This window comes from Juglans microcarpa x Juglans regia, chromosome 3S, assembly GCF_004785595.1.
Source record: "Juglans microcarpa x Juglans regia isolate MS1-56 chromosome 3S, Jm3101_v1.0, whole genome shotgun sequence".
Classification (NCBI taxonomy): Eukaryota; Viridiplantae; Streptophyta; class Magnoliopsida; order Fagales; family Juglandaceae; genus Juglans; species Juglans microcarpa x Juglans regia.
Window position 1 is genome coordinate 10,067,277 of NC_054599.1, and position 18,186 is coordinate 10,085,462.

Consider the following 18,186-nt stretch of genomic DNA (forward strand, 5'->3'; position numbering starts at 1 on the left):
AACTTATCACAAACAATTTTGCTAAAACTATGGTTATCATAACTATCAATGAGACTATGTTACTGTTTTAACTAATGTTTTAATCTTATAATTTATACAGACATGTAATTATTATCCAATACTTACCTATTATTAGCCAAAAATATTTGTTAGGACTTATATTTTTTTCTCTATGCATTAAATTATTGATTGAAATCTATATTTTTTTTTATAAGAACTACATTATTTCTTAAAAATAATCATTTCACTAAACTAGACAAACCTACTTTACACGTTGCTCCTACACTCGTATGTATGTATATATATACATACACACAATCAGACATCTAATTTGCAATTGCAGCAACACGTACTACTTAATTGCAAAAATTGTGCTCTACCTACCGAGTTTCTCTATTGATATAATATTACAACGTAAACTCTCAATGATAGTTGTAGTCATGAGTGTGTAAGCGCTGTACAATTACTTTAAAAAAAATAAATAAATATGAGATTCATATAAAAACTAATAATTTTTTAATAATAAACCTCACACTTTTTTAAAACGATTGTATGCCGCTTACGTACTTCACAACTATATTTAACATTACTTATATTTATTGATACACCTAACATTAACGTGGAAGCGTTCGCATGATTAATTGGTATAAAAAGAATTGTTACTGTTGTAATTTACTTTTAATAATTATAATGATTTGTCCTTTACACCAAAGTTTAAACTATAAAATTTTATTAATCATATTGTAATTTAAAATTGCGTCTTTCATTATTTTTTTTAAATGATATTTGTAATTTTAGAGTGTGTAAGTTTTAGAGATGTAAAAAGAATCAGTGAATAGGTAAACCAGATCGGATTGAACCGAACCAGTAAATTTGGTTCGTTATTGAGTTTGGTTTGGTCCGGTACCGATTTTATTTTTCTTAAAACCGATCAAAATTAGTTCAGTTCTGATTTTTCCTTTTTTAAAACTAGATTGGACAGAATCGAACTGGTTCATATATATTATAATTTTTTATATTGTATATAATTTTTATATATTATATATAATTATATATAAAATAGTTTTGTATTATATAATAAATTACTAATTAATATAATATTAAATTTTAAAATCTTATATCACTATAGTATATTATATTAATAGTTATACTAATATTATATCACTATATATTTTAATATACTATAATATATCACTATATTCTATAATATAATTATAATATACATTATAATATACTACAATATATTATTACTATAGTATTATATATTATAATATACTATTATATATTATATAATATAGTATATAGTATATTAAAATCGAAAAACTGGACTGGAACAGATAAAACCAAAAGCACCATTTAGGAGTGTAACCGATGCGGAATCAGTTCTTGAGAATGTAAAACCGGTGCATACCGGTTCGGTTCTAAATTTTTTCTAAACCGGACCAAACTTGACCGATTACATCCCTAATAAATTCCACACATCTCCTTTAAAAACAATGAGTAAATTTGAGACTCACATGAAAAAATTATTATTTTAATAATAAATTCAATTTAAAAAAATATATAAAAAATTACACATTTTAAAATTGTATTTAATATTATTTAAGAAAAGAAAAACATGTGGATTAAGTAACCTCAGATAAAGTTTTCCACGTTCTTCCCACGTGTTGAACGTTTGTAGACAGCGAAACAAAATCTTTCCACGATCTTTGTCCTACCAAAATTTTTAGCTGGTCAAGTCCGCATTATGTTAAATCGATCTTTTAAAAGGGAAATGCAGACTAGTCTTAGGATGTAGAATATGTACTTTAAACACTTGGTCAAATTTGGATATCTGATTCAGCCAGTCTTATAAAGAATTAATTTATAATGAAACTGATCTAAGGAACAAGAAAATGTGAAACTGAACTGCTAAAAAGATTAACAAAATTATGAAATTTGAACCATTAAGCTGCATGCTTCAAATGGGAGCTGAATCATCTTAGATGGGCATTGTTTCGTCAGTAATGCTTAATTATTTTAGATTTTATTGTCTTTAATCGCATCAACTCATACATCACATTTTAATTCGCTTTGAATAGTACTAGTCTTTCCGCTGGGAGCTCCTGCTGAGAATTTTTTTATTTTTTATTTTTACTTTGTGATTAAAGAAATATTTTTTAACAATATTGTAATTTTTTTATTTTTTAAAAAATATTTAAAAGTGTTAAAAACTGTATGTAAAAAAAGAACAAAAAACACATAAAATATACCAGCAGAATCTCCCAACGGTGACTCTAATGTGACTCATTTGCTTTATATAAGTTATCCAGTTGAATAAAAAATTAATTTTAAGCATAATATTCACCTTATAATATAATTCAAGATAAAATGAAAAATGAAAAATAATAATTCTCTATTTATTTTATAGTACTCTGGGAGAAATAAACAGTTATATTAAACTTACTTATTGAAAGAGAGTCTGATATACATAACAACCGGACGTATTAAGATATAATATTCTAATATGAATAATAAAATCTCTTCTTTAAAATTGAAATTTTAAAATAAATAATAATTTCATATCATCTCGTTAATATTATAATTGAAGAGTTTCAATATTTTTTATTTTTTCCTAGTCAATGTTAATTGTATATATAGTAAATGTTGACGTTTCATACGCCGGAAGAAAGAACTTTTTACAAGCCGTACGTGATGGTGCCAAGGGAGTCGGGATCATGGCCCCACTAAAATTATACAAACCCTTGACTATCTATAAAATTTCAGAAAAATAAAAAAAAAGACCCCAAAAATTTGAAATAGTCCCTAAAAACAGTCCAGTTTAGATGCATATCTCAGTTCAGTGCTCTTCATTTTTAGATTGAGTTGAACATTCAAAGGCAAGTTTTTATACAAATTGAATAGAATCTAGCTAAAACTGAACTCTATAATTGACAAACATTAATTTCTAATTTTACATTTTCATCTATGTCAGTTTACTTTTCTCTCCATTGCGTGCTTTTTTTCCATCTCTTGTGCGGCCCAACTCAATTGTTTATTACTTTTTCTGCTTGGCTGGTTTGGCTGCAAGTGCAGTTGTTAGGAAACCCTTTTTTTTTTTTTTTTTTTTTTTTGTTTTTGTGCAGGTTTTGGCACCAGCAATTGCTCAGGCCATATCAGATAAATAGTGAAATTTAATGGTGAGGCTCATTTATTTTACAATTTTTTATAATTATATTTAAAATCATATTAATATCTAAGCACACATAAACTTATCTTATATGAGTCTCATAAAACTCACTCAACTCACTACTATTCATAAAAACCTTAGTTCAGCTCAACATCTAAATACAGCCTAAAGCTCTCCTTGAACCTCAAAAAGTTTCGTAATTTTGATTCTTTGAAGATTCATTTTTTCTAAAAGAAAGATTAAGTTATCGTTTGAATAGTGAGTTAAGATAAAAGTTGAAAGTTAAATAGAATATTGTTAAAATATTTTTTTAATATTATTATTATTTTGATATTTGAAAAAGTTGAATTGTTTATTAAATTTTTTATAAGAATTCAGAAAAGTTGTAATGGTGAAATGAAATAAGATTAAACACTTCTTGTATTCAAACCGGATCTTAAAAACTATCCTTTATTCCCAACGAAAATCTTAACAATCTCTCTAGCCACACAAGTGATCTTGTTTGTTTTTACAACCATTCTTATCTCATTTCATCAAATCATTATAATTTTTTCAAATTTTCACATAAAATAAAATAAATAATTCAATTTTTTCAAATCTCAAAACAAAAATAATATTGAAAAATATATTCTAATAATATTTTATTTAATTTTTAACTTTTATTTCAACTCATCTCATTTACGAAAACAAAGCTGGCTAGCAACCGCCCAAAACTGGCTAGACTCTTTTTCCCCAAATCTTAACTAATGTGGTTTACAAAGTTTTTAAAAGCTTGAAACAAGTATTTTCTAAGAAGACTGTTACATTCATAAAAAAATTATACAAAAATAATCATACAAACTGACGTGACTTAATATAATATGTTAGATCTATTCTATAATAAAAATAACTTCAGAATCTGATAAATTACATTAAGGCACATCAGTTTGTAAAATTATTTTTATATAATCATTTTATGATTAGAGTATTTTTCATTTTCTAAATTTCTCTAATTATATATATCCTTGATGCCTAATTTTTCTCCCAACAACTTCGAGAACGTCCCCAAAGCTGGCTAGCAACAGTACTTTCAAGTAATAAGTTGTGAAATAATGATTGTGTTTAATGCTTCTGGAAAATTGCTAAAAATGGCGTTCACATTTCTTTTTGCCTTTGAATCAAAATTTTTAACAACCATTTTATAGTAGCAGCTGGTGGTGACTGATGTGTACCAAATACACAACAAAAATTTCCAGATGCTAGTTAGAACGGGTTGTTTGGATGTTGATATAGTTTCATGTCATCTCATCACATCCAAACATCATTCAAACATATGTTTTTCAATTTTAAATTTTAAAAGTTTTTATCTAATCATTTCAATTTTTCCAAACTTAAAAAAAAAAAATCATTTTTTTTTTCAAATCCTAAAATAAAAAGAATATTAAAAAAATAATATTCTAATAATATTTTAATTTTTTCTCTCATTTCCCAAAATCTTATAAAACACTATAACTCAAATTATTTCACTACTATTTACAGATTTCTCATCTCATCTCATCTCTCAATCATTCCTATCTCGGTGCCAGTTGAATAGTGAGTTGAGATGAAAGTTGAATAAAATATTATTAGAATATTATTTTTTAATATTATTATTATTTTTAGATTTAAAAAAATTGAATTGTTTATTATATTTTATGTGAAAATTTAAAAATATTATAATGATGAGATAAGATAAGATAAAATAAGATACTTTCACTATCCAAACGGGTCTTAAATAACTAATTGGCATCCAACTCTAAATTCTTTCAAGAGCTATGGAGATTTGCAGTGATCTTAACTTCAGCAGGGTTGTCTTTGAAGGTGATGCTAAGATCATAGTCAAGGCCATTAATGAATAAAACGGAGAATTTCTAGTTTATGGAATGATGATTGAAGATGCAAAGAAGGTGCTCAATAACAGAATAGATTGGAAAGTACAATTTGTGCATAGAAACTCTAATGAGGCAACTCATATATTTGCAAAGAAAGCTTTAATTTTAGATTCAAAACATATATAGGTAGAAGATTGTCCTGATTGTATTAGTCAAATTATAAGAATCGATATGAGATGTAATGAAATCAATGAATACAGAATGATACGTTTTGTTTTCCAAAAACAATCATGTGGCCCTGAAAAATAAAAAAACAAAAGTATTTTAGTCACATGTATTTCTCCTTTGTTGCTAAAATTAATATATCCATCCACGAATCCGCCACAAGCTGTCAAAAAGTTTATTATATATCCAAGAGCTCAAGTACTATGTACAAGTTTATAAATATGTAATTTATTGTGAGATTTATTATAATTATATATATATATAAATCAAAATACAAATAATTTCTTAATATTAGCTAACGAGGCAGACTTCATTATTTGAATAGTGAAAGCGTTTTATCTTATCATTATAACTTTTTCAAATTTCCACGCAAAATATAATAAACAATTCAACTTTTTCAAATCTCAAAACAATAATAATATTAAAAAATAATATTTTATTCAACTTTTAATTTTCATCTAAAACCATTTCATCTCATTAATCTATCCAAACCACACCTTAATGTATCCTATTATCACTCTAAAACATATCGAGCATTGTATAATTTATTATGGGAATAAATGGTACATTTTCCTCAAACTAGCTAGTAAAACTCTACTCATAAGTGATAAGCAAGCTGATAAATTATGAGTAATGATAGAACAGTACAAGTTCAAGATGTGCAAGCCCGTACAAATTCTTTGAAAGAAGTAGAAGATAGTACTTTGGAGTTTGGACAGGAGCTGTCCACCAATATTATTTTCTATACAAATTTTGATTGTGTAAGTTGGCTGCTGCATGCCCTTAAATTAACTACTTCAAAATTGGTACTTGTCCTTCAAAAGGGCCTTTTGAGATTCTTGAAATCCATAGACTCAACACACTCCAACCTATCCCTGTGAAGATTCAACAGTTTCAACAACTCTGTGGCCTTCTCCTTTGTTCTATCTGCACAACCAACCTGTAACAGCAACAGCAGCTTCTGAAACGCACCCACTTGAAGTGCTTCAACAACAACAACACTTGCCTCTTCCCTCTTTTCATTCTTGCAAATCAGCTTCCAAATGATGGACACCGAGAACTCGGTTGCCAAATCCGATACCCTCAGTATCTTCTTAACTAAAACCGGCATGGTCAGAGCATGATTGTAGGCCTTCTCTATCCCTTGTTCACTGCTGCATATCCCATCAAGAACACCCTCTGCCTTCTCGCACATGCTTCTTTCGTTATCTACAAGTAATTCTAAAAGTAAAGAGACCAAACCCATATCCACAAATCTTTCTATAATTGCCTCATTTGGAAACGAGCGGCTAACCATGTGATATATCACCATTAACGTAGCTTTTGTTGCAGTAGGGCAAATGGGCTCTTTAATCAGCTTCACTAATGCTTCCAAAGCTCCTTCAATCTTGGAAAATGATTCTACCCTACTCTCATCCGATGAAAGAATATCCTTTAAAGCCAAGACTGAATTTCTTCTCCCCGACAAATCCCCACACTTCAAAAACCAGGCCATGCAATGCAATGAAGCAGACGATTGGAGGTAGGACTTGGCCTCTCTGTCCAATGGGAAAAGTAATGCTAAAGTCGACAAGATCTCCTCCAACACAGCAGCATTTCTGTCGAAAGACACTTTGGAAAATATGTCAAACGCAGCCGACAAAACACTGCCGGTCGTGTTGGCCACAATGCACCGCTTGTTACGATCACTCTCCTTTGCCAATGCCTTGAGCTTGGTCACCAACTTCAGGCACCCAGCTTCGTCTTCACGTTCACTTGCCATGGTAATCTTACGAAGGAGTTCTGAAACCTGAGCCGAAGTCACGGGAATCCGAGGCGTGGGAATCCTTTCAATGCCATGGGACCTGTTCTCAACGCACCAGTCTTGTATCATCTGCCTTATGGCATGATTCGGTATTGGCTCCAGACTCTTCAATTCCTGGTTTGTAATGGGACAGGTCTGGTTCCCGGCCTCGAGCCACGTCTCGATACTCTCACGGTCGTACGTAATTCCCGTCGAAAACGTGACCGGATCTTTCATCAAGTCTAGAGAAATTGGGCATCGGAAATGGCCCGGTATCGTCAGCTCCATGTCTGTGTTCTCGCCCCATGGCTGCTCCTTACCGGCACGGCGATGAGCTCTTCGCCGTCTCCACGAAGAGATCATTCTCGATCTGTGTGAAGGAATTGGATGAGAATTGGCAGTACTGGGGATGAGTTTTTTATGTTACATACACGTTAAAGGTACAAAGGAATATTTACATATATTAATAAGCACACGTTCAACATTCAAATCTTGTGGAGTAATCTGATATTGTAGTTTGAAACCAAAGAAAAAAGCGATCAGTAGAACTAGATCAAGAATGGGTTTTGAATATTCAAACCGTTGAATTTGACATGGTAAAATGAAATCAAACAATCGTGTACGTGGTTTTGTCGGAATATATAGAATTGATCAAACCCCTCTAAATTAAAAAAAGAAAACAAAAATCAAAAGTTTGACACGAAAGTTGGTCAACTAGTCGGTGGACTGACCGACTGACTCATTCCCCACACATATAGCTTACCTTTTTGCCCCATGTGAGAAAGGCCTGCATAGATGTTGCTCGTTTTTTCCTTTTCTTCGTCTTGGAAAAACAATTATCATTTGGCTTTCCCCTTCACTTACCTCAACCCTCGGGTCCTTAATTGTTTTAATTCAGAGAGTTTTATTTATTGAGTATTTAGTGCTTCTGATAAATTAACTCTCAATTTTTAAGTTTAATTTTTAATCTAACTATTTCAAGTGGAAGATAATAGATATATAAAATGTGTCTTATAATATTTACAAAATTTTTAATATTATTCAAAATATTCAAACTAATAATGATAAACTTTATATATCTATCTATATCAAAGAATTTAAGGTGATAGAAATTTTTTATTATTATTTAAATTTATATTTTAACATTCCATTCAACACGTGAGACGATTTTTTTTAAATAAGCCGGTTTAATATGTAAAATATTTAATTAAAGAATGAAGTATAGAGTTACCATTGAATACTAGACATTTACTTTGATACCATAAAAAATCTCCCATTACCTTAAAATTTTAAATGAAAAAAAATAAATTTTATTATTTATATTTATCACTTCACATATTTCACTTAAGAGTAATATCAAGTACACGTTTTAAATAGATAAATCTCATACAAATTTTTTATAAAAAAAATAGATTTTATTAATAAAAAATAATTTTTTTATGCTTTAAAAATCTACATTTTTATAAAAAAAATTATATAAAATTTATTTATTTAAAATTTATACAAATCATTCTTAAATATCTTTCAAACCGAGAAAAAAAAAGTTAGTCCTAAGACAAGTATCCAACAGCACTAGCTTTTCCGATTCACATGCAAGTTGGGATACCGAACGCGTACTTGACGCGCATGCAAATGCACCTTGCAGTTAGGCGGTGATTGGGCTCACTAGTTGGCGCCTAACTGACAAACGCGTGAAGGACTGGGTATTTTATAGTGGTGAGCAACCCGGCTGGAAATGCGTGAACCAGCACTTGCGTATTCCTCGCAATGCACGGAAGCATATATTTTATACGTATGGGACAATCACAATCTCGTGTATAACCTTCTTACACGCACACACACACCCGTGGGGATGGAATTTAGAGCACATAATTTCCATTCTAATAGCTTTCTTAATTTTAAGCTAAATATCTTTACACCAAATTAAATCTCGAATGGTTAGTCAAGCATCCAATGAACGAGGATCATTGCAACATAATTGTTTTTAGTGATGGTTAGAAAATTGTGACAGTCCCTAAACTGTCATTAAAAAGCATTTTCTGTGACGATTTTTGGAAACCGTCACTAAAGACAGATGAGTTTTTTTTTTACGTTCAAACGGAGAGTAAATTTACTTTCGAATGTCACATATATGTTCAAACACTGTGGCTACTTCCGTGCGAACGTGAAATGTTTTGGCACCAACGTTTGAATGTTAGTAAGTAACGTTCGAACATTAATTGTAAATTTAAATTAAATATGACTCTAATTTAAAAATGATGTGGTTTTTATAGTGCATAATTTGTGAACAAGTCTAAAATTAAGTTGTAAATAATTTGTGAACAATTTGTAAAATATAATTATATATTTAGATGTATAAATATATTTATGTTTATATATATTTGAAGCGCAGTGATTTAGTATTAAAGTTGAAAAAGCTAATATTAAAAAAGATTTAGAATTGAAATTAAAAAATAATAGATATATTAAATAATATTGTTCATTACATATATTAAAAGTAAAATACAAAATATGATAGAATTTCGTAAACAACACTCACGGGAACACGTTCACGAAATTCGTACTCCGTATCTCCTTAGTCAAGCTATCAACCTTCTCATTGAGGATACCTACATGATGGGCTATCTCGGCAACAGACTCCTCTACAGCCACGATCTGTCGATCGATATGTGCAGTAAACTGTGAGACCACTGCATCAACCCAAGCAGGCCGCGCATCTCCTGTAGATGTACTCGTCGAAGGAGCTAGATCCGCTACAGGGGGTGGCTGAAGCCGAGGATACCCCCTCGCCTGTCCAATGCTACATCGATGTGTACTCATGTCGAGGGAGCTCATCTGATCTGTGACCCGCTCCTCTGACTGGAGTGGCACTCTGTTAGTAAGTAATAGCTGGCTGATGATGACACCATATGGGAGGTTGTCCGTAGAGATGATGCTTGCCTCGTAATGGATCTCCTCAAAGATGCGTAGTGGCAAATCGATGGGATCTCCATGTGCCACTCGTATAAAAAACTATACTCGAGTCTGAGTAGATGTGGTCTTATGTGCCACAGGATCCAGGTAGCATGCGAAACATATAAAAAACTATAAGCTACAACAGGCGGAAGAAAGGTAGCAGGTGTATTTGGTTGAAGGCGTTATTCCTCTCGATCTGCTTGCGGTCTCTCCTAGTGAAGATGTAGAAATCCTGGTCTCGGTCATCATCCCAAGCCTTACGGTCAGTACCCTCAGCCTTTGACCAATCTGCATCTCTGGCATCAGTTGGGCCAGTAGATGATGCAGAAGTGCCTACATTTGCATCGAGTGTGCCGTGTGCAGATGTAGATGTGCGAACGACGGCTATGTCGCCAGTCTGAGAGTCAGGTGTAGTCGATGTCTCAACTACTCGACAAATCCTAAGTAGCTCGGCGATCACATTCTGTGAAATCTCAAACGACACATCGCGTACAGTCAGAGTGTGAGAGGATGCGTCCTGAAACATGGAGCTCCTCCCCATATAGAACTCCCGAACCATTGAAGGGTATACATTCCCCCTCAATGTACAAATATTTCCCTAGCCTCTACTGATGAACATATCTTTGAGGTTTGTCCGCTCTCATCTGAGCTCATTGATCAGGACTTCTCACTCCACCATAACAGTACGAACCTCGATCCGAGCAGTGTCTGAAATGGCTCTTTCCCTCCCCAGTTTCCAGGTATGCAAAGGATAAGCCATATCTTAAAAATAGGAAATGAAAAAAAATTATTAGTAGTACTGATGCATCTTTCATATTAATTTTAAACTATTCTGCATTAACGTTCGAATATAATATAATATATGTTCGAAAGTTTTATCTAAAGATGCACGTTTATTAGACAAAAATTATATTAACGTTCGAACATAATATAATATACATGTTCGAACGTTTAGGGCATAACGGATAAGAATTTTGAAATGTGTTGCGTTTGAACGTTATGCATTCCATTTCGACTGTATGTTTTTATGTTCGAATGTATGTTTTTTTAGTTCGATCGTATGTTTTTTAGTTCGAATGTATGTTTTTACGTTCACACATATATTTTTTACGTTCGAACGTATGTTTTTAGTTTGAACGGATGTTTTTACGTTTGCACGTATTTTTTTTACGTTTGAACGTAAATTATTGACTTCTGCAACGTGAAAGACAAAACGGCGGATAAATTAAAAAGTTGTACACTCGAACATTAACATTAAACGTTTGAACGTAAATGTGTCAAAAAGTAATGTTCGAATGTAGAAAAGATATGTTCGAACGTGGAAGGGCTATGCAATTGTAACGTCATATGTTCGAACGTTCTGTCGAAATGTTCGAATGTTTCGACACAGAATGACTGAATCGACTTAGCCATTATCGAAAATCACGTAACATGGGTCTAAGTGCCCAAATGCCACCATAGAAATGAAGTATAAATTTCAAGAAACTTTTCTACATGACCATTTGGTTAATGGCAACCCGTGGTGGCCGGAAAATGGAGTTGAAAATCCGGCCACTATTAATGTTCAATTTACACAAAATCCTACTAATTGTTAAAAAAAAAAAAGACATGTAAGAGGATAAAAGAGGGATGCCTACCTTTTTGTGACGGTTGTTGCGGGGTTTGACAGCGGCGTGCAACGGTGGAGAGATAACAGTTTAGTTCTGAGAATGACGTTTCCCGTTTCGATTTTGGGCTTAAATACACGAAATGTTCAAACGTCATTCTGAGTCACGTTCGAATGTTTGGCGATTTAATTTCCAAAAATATATTAATAATAGAATACAGTGTATTATATATATATAATATTTTATATACTATACTATATATGTAGTATTATATATACACTATATATAATGATATCTACTATATATAGTATATTGTTGTTGTTAGTATAGTAATACTATAAAGTAATGCTATTAGTATATAACATATAATATTAAACTAATACTATACTAATATATTATACGGTATAATGTTATAATATATAACATAATATATTAAGTATTATATATATTATAGTCTAATTTAATAATAACTATATATAACAATTTTAATTCATTAAAATGTCTAGATTATAATTTAAGGCTTGAATTAGAAGATTTTATGAATAATATAAAAGATCGTAAGAGAAAACAACAGTCAATGAGGCAAGACTATACATTTCAAAATGTCTAAATATCATATATATCAAATTCAAAGTAGACAAGCGGCAATAGAGGAATAGGAAGCTGATTGCAACTTTCTAAGAAACGATTGTTTTTTCGTATCATACATAATGATGTCAAAATATCCTATATACAAATACCATACACTAATACAATTAATTATGCCATTTTTGCAATTAGAAAATCCTAATTCTCGGTTAGCTGTTAAATATTAATATTAGTATTACTATATTAGTACATAATACTAATATTAATATATATAGTTTAGTAATAATATATAGTAATGCTATTAGTATATAACATATAATATTAAACTAATACTATACTAATATATTATATGGTATAATTTTATAATATATAACATTATCCTAATACTATTAGTACTTATCTTAATACTATTAGATATATATTAATATTATACACTAATACTATATATATAATGGAAAAAAATTCATAGTATAAGTAAAGGATTGTATGCATTTATAACAAGACATACAATTATTCTTATAATCTTTTCGTAGACTATATTTTATGCTTTCATGCATATGATTGGTTATACCGTCTATTATTATTATTATCATTATATAATATTATTAGTAGCTATTTATTACGTGGGATTTACGTCTTTGGTATTAGAGCCATATGCGATTATTTTGTTATATTATTGTTATATCACATATTATTGTTACAGGCCGGCCAACTAGCCAACTAAAAAGCTGGTGAGATCATTACCTTTCAAATGTCGCATTTCCTTCTCAAAATTACTCACGTTGGCATCCACCTCTCATAATCCTAAAAAAAAAACTTTTCTCCAACATATTCACAAGTGATTGGAGATGATGCTCAAATATACACCTTGAGTAAAGAAGAATTTAAAATTAACAAAGAATATCTCAAATAAGATTATATGAAAGAAGAAAATAGTCATAAAAGGTTAGTATTTTTCTCAACTTTTCAAAAATAAAAGTAGATTGTATTCAAGAGAAATATTATGAGTATCTAGAAAATATATATATATAACTATTATATTAATAAATTCTAACTACTGAATAACTTCCTAAAGTAACGTTCGAACGTACATTATTTATGTTCGAACATTAAAAAAATGAGGGTCTTTTCCCGCTTGACTTCTTTAGATATGTGATGATCTTTCCACGTTCGAACGTTTCAGTTCAATGTGCAAATGTGAAACGAGATATATGAGAAGAAATCGATTGATGTTCGAACGTTACATTATAATACGTTCGAACACAAGAAGAAAAATACGGGAAATTTTTCGTTCGATTTCGGCACCTCTGTGATGATCTGAAACGTTTAGACGTTAAAATTTTTCATTCGAACGTTAGTGGATGAAATTTACTGGGATTTTATAAACATTCGAACGTCAAATTTCCGTACATTTGAATAAAAGTACAGGAAATTTTTCGCTAGATTTCAGGCTCTGTCATAGGAAGATACGTTCGAATGTGTATATTTAATGTTCGAACGTTATCTGCAGAAAATTTAGCTGAATTTTTTTAACGTTCGACGTCATATGAAAATTGGGCGGGATATTTTAACGTTCGAACGTACAATTTAAACGTTCGAACGTTACATCTAATGATTTAGTTTTTGCATGAATACACGCACGGGAGGAAGCAGACTCATTTCTGTTGCTTCTTCTGTGCGCGCAAATAACCGAGAGAGAGAGACGGTGAGAGAAGGTCGTGGGTTAGAGAGAGAGAGTTAGAGTGAGAGAGGGTTAGAGTGAGAGAGGGTTAATATTTTGGAACTCTAGTTCCATTGATTTTGGTAAGGAAAAAATATTTTGTTTTGTATTTTTTTGAATTTTATGATATTTGTCTTGTGTTTTTTTTTTTTTTATATATATATGCTTCTAATAAGTTAGTGTTGTATTTTTTTGAAAGATTGGTTGTTTTGGCTAGTTGAAAGCTTTTGATTTGTAAGAGGATATTGTGAGTGCTAGGTATATTTCTAAACTTTAGCAATATGTTTATACATTTTGTTGTGATTTTAGAAATATGTTTATACATTTTGTTGTGATTTTATGCTTACTCTTGAAATATTGTGATTATTGTTTGTAAATTTTGTAAATAGTTTGTGAGTTTATGGTGTTTATTGATGAATTACTATGTTTAGAAATATTTCTGTGGAAATATTGTGAATATGTTGTAATATGGATTTGAAATTGTGATTATTTTTTGTAAATTTTTATTGAATATGTTTATATGGTTAGAAATATATTGTGTATAGGTTGTGGATTTATGTAAATTTTTTGATATACTATTTTTTGGGGTTTCTTGAATTTGTGAGTGCTAGGTATATTTTTAAATTTTAGCAATATGTTTATATATTTATTGTGATTTTATGCTTACTCTTAAAATATTGTGATTATTGTTTGTAAATTTTGTAAATAGTTTGTGAGTTTATGGTGTTCATTGATAAATCAATATGTGTAGAAATATAATTGTGGGAATATTGTGAATATGTTGTGATATGGATTTGAAATATTGTGATTATTGTTTGTGAATTTTTATTGAATATGTTTATATGGTTAGAAATATATTGTGTTTTGTTTGTGGATTTATGTGAATTTTTTGATATAATATTTTTTTGGTGTTTTTTGAATTTGTTCTTTAACAAGAAAATTATAAGTTTAGGAACTTAATTTAAGTAAAGATTAAAAACATTTGATATACATTTAATATGAGAATTAATATTTAATATTTAATAAGTATATATAATATATTCATACTAATTTAGTTAGATTATGATTATTATGCAAATTATAAGTATAGTATAAAATTTAATTTAAAAAAAAAAGTATATAACTTAACTATATATAAAGTATAATATACATATAATAACTATAATTAATAATTATTTATTAAATATTATTACCATTGTGAGGTTCCAAACCATTATAATATATATATATATATATATAAAGAAAGTAAAATATTTTTCAAGAAGAAAGTCTTGAACCTACCAAATAAGTAGAGAGTTGAAATAAATAAATATACTTATTTAAAATAAACTAGAGAATAAATAAATAAGGATCAAATAAATGCTTATATAGAAATTATATACTTATTGTCTATATAAATAAATAACTCACTCAGTTAAATATAACAATTAAAATTAAAATTTAGGAATGATAACAATTAAAATTATATAATAACAATTAAAATTACATAGGTATCATCAATTAACAATGTCCTAAGACATAAAATAACAATTAAAATTATAATTTAGGAATAATAATATTAAATGATTGACTAAATTTTAGTCTAATTGCTTGATTGTAGTAACCTCTCCGACCTTGAGAGTTGTCAAGGTCGGAGAGTTTGTGAAAATTAAGTAATTAGACTAAAATTTAGACATTTTTTCAAAATCATTCTCCCTCGTTATCTACTCATGATAGGAAACTTGTGAACATACTCTTCCATCTCTCTCTAGTTTAACAATATAACATGTACTACTATTTGTTTGACATTGTTAGTTCAAACAACATGAGTATATTATTTGTAGTGTTTTTTGATAGATATGATGTAACATTGCATCCTTAGATCCATTTGGAAATTAGTGTACATTTATGTGTCTACTAATTCCTGAATTTTCCAGTGTGGACAGTTTGGAATTATATTATTTGTATTGCACATTTTTATTACTCCTATTCTCCACGTTTAATATGAAGTTTCGGTATTTTCCTCTACTGTTCTTTGGGTATACTGTTTGTAGGGTCACAATTCCTCCATTTGAACATGTATACTTGGAAAACTATGAGGAAGCGCTATCGAAATTTTTACTGACGTGGAAAGTAGTAGAGTGACGAGATTTGTGCAATATGGATAATATAATCTCGAATGGGATAAGACCAACTACTTTATAAAAAAAAAATGAGAATTGGAGCATGATATACATGTGAATTTTCTTTGTACGTTTTATTAATAGATAGATGCTTTAAAAAATGGACAAAAGTTGGATGCGTCTGGGCGATAGACTTAGAAAGGATTACGTACTCTATGTGCGTGGAGTAAGAATCTTCATTGATTTTGCACGGGCCTTTGCTGATAGTCATGGTTACTTTAAGTGTCTATGTCGAGGGTGTAAATACTTGTGTGCGATAGGGTTGGATGAAGTTGAAAGTTATATATTTGTGAACAGTATGGATCTGGAATATACCCGATGGATACTGCATGGTGAGTTGTATGAACATTCAACAGATGTATTGGTCGATCATCCAAATTACTTGCGGCACATGGATGATGATTATGAACCGGATGAGATGGATGAGATGTTGGGTGACACTGGAGCTAGAATGTTTATGATTGAGGTTGACGATAATGCCTCAAGTGGCCGATGGACTGATTGTGAAAATTTCACTGCAATGTGGGAAGATGCAAAGCGCGAGCTTTATCCAGGCTGTACAAAACATTCCAAAAGGTTGTTTATTGTGTGATTGCTTCACATTAAGTCATTGTGTGGGATGTCGACGAAAGCAATAAACATGGCATTGGACTTATTTAATGAGGTTCTTCCTGAAGGGTCTGCATTGCTGAAAAACTTTTATGAAGCGAAACAGTTGAGAAAGATATTAGGATTTGAATACAAGTCTATACATGCATGCAATAATGATTGTGTTTTGTTCTAAAAGGAGGACAAGGAGAAACAAGCATGTCCTGTATGCGAAGAGTCGAGGTGGAAGGGTAAGAAAAACGTGTCGGTTAAGGGGTTGCGGTATTTTCCCTTGAGACCAAGGTTGCAAAAGACTATATATGTGTAAGAAAACGGCTCACGATATGAGGTGACATGAGGACAAAAGAGTTAAGGATAACGCATATATAAGGCACCCAGCTGACTCACTTGCGTGTCAATCTTTCAATAATCAAAACCCAGAGTTTGGGATAGAAGCTCGGAACATGCGCTTGGGACTCACAACCGACCTTTTTGGGAATATGAGTACAAGTTATAGCACTTGGCCAGTAGTATTGATTCCGTACAATCTTCCACCATGGAAGTGCATGAAGGTGCCTAACTTTTTGTTAACTTTACTTATCCCCAGCCCGAGATCACTTGGGAATGACATTGACTTATTCATGCAACCGTTGATTGAAGAGCTAAAAGAGTTATGGGAAACAGGCGTCAGAACTTATGATGAATCCACGTCAATATCTTTTCAGATGCATGATGCGGTAATGTGGACGATAAATGACTTTTTGGCATATGAGAATCTTTCCTGCTGGAGTATGAAAGAGAAATTAGCGTGTATGATGTGTAATAAAAAAACTAGTAGTAAGTGATTAAAATATTTTCAGAATTTGTATTTCATGGGTCACGGATGTTATCGACCAGCAAATCATGCATGGAGAAGAGAATGTGCTAAGTTTGACGGGAGAGTAGAGGACATAATTGCACCAAATGAGTTATCTGAGGAAGAGATAGTGGAATAACTGGTACATGTTAGAGTGAACCATTTTAGCAAAGGTCGGGAAAAGAACAAGAGAAAATGAGGTGTTGCAGAATTGAATTGGACAAAGCGTAGTATTTTTTTTTACTTGCCGTATTGGTCGTCCTGCATGTTGCGACATAGTTTGGATGTAATGCACATAAAAAAGAATATCTATGATAATATACTGGATACATTGATGAGCATTAATAAAAAGACGAAGGACATGATCAAGACGAGGAAAGATCTTGAGAGAATGAGAATTAAACATAATCTACATTTGCGTGTGGAAGGCAATAGGGTGGTCATGCCACATGCATGTTTTACGATGACGAGGGAGGAAAGGATGACCTTATACAAATGGTTGGAGGTGTGAAGTTGCCAAATAGTTATGCTTCAATTATTAGTAGATGCGCAAGTCCTGATGACTAGAAAATCAGTGGATTAAAAGGTCATGATTGTCACGTATTTTTGCAGAAGTTATTACCTGTGGGAATTCGTGGGAAGCTGACACCTAATGTACGTGTTGCCATATCTGAACTCTATAT

At 31.0% G+C, this 18,186-nt stretch overlaps 1 protein-coding gene across 1 annotated transcript; it reads right to left on the bottom strand.

The window, feature by feature from the left end:
* Nucleotides 1–5,575: 5,575 nt before the first annotated feature.
* Nucleotides 5,576–7,517, bottom strand: LOC121256932 (U-box domain-containing protein 21-like). Its single transcript, XM_041157741.1, has one exon. The coding sequence runs from the start codon at nucleotides 7,388–7,390 to the stop codon at nucleotides 6,062–6,064; it is 1,329 nt and encodes a 442-aa protein (XP_041013675.1). The 5' UTR covers nucleotides 7,391–7,517; the 3' UTR covers nucleotides 5,576–6,061.
* Nucleotides 7,518–18,186: the final 10,669 nt, after the last annotated feature.

What these genes read in the sequence shown, in the direction of transcription:
- LOC121256932 (XM_041157741.1), bottom strand. Translation starts at nt 7,390, where the DNA reads ATGATCTCTTCGTGGAGACGGCGAAGAGCTCATCGCCGTGCCGGTAAG.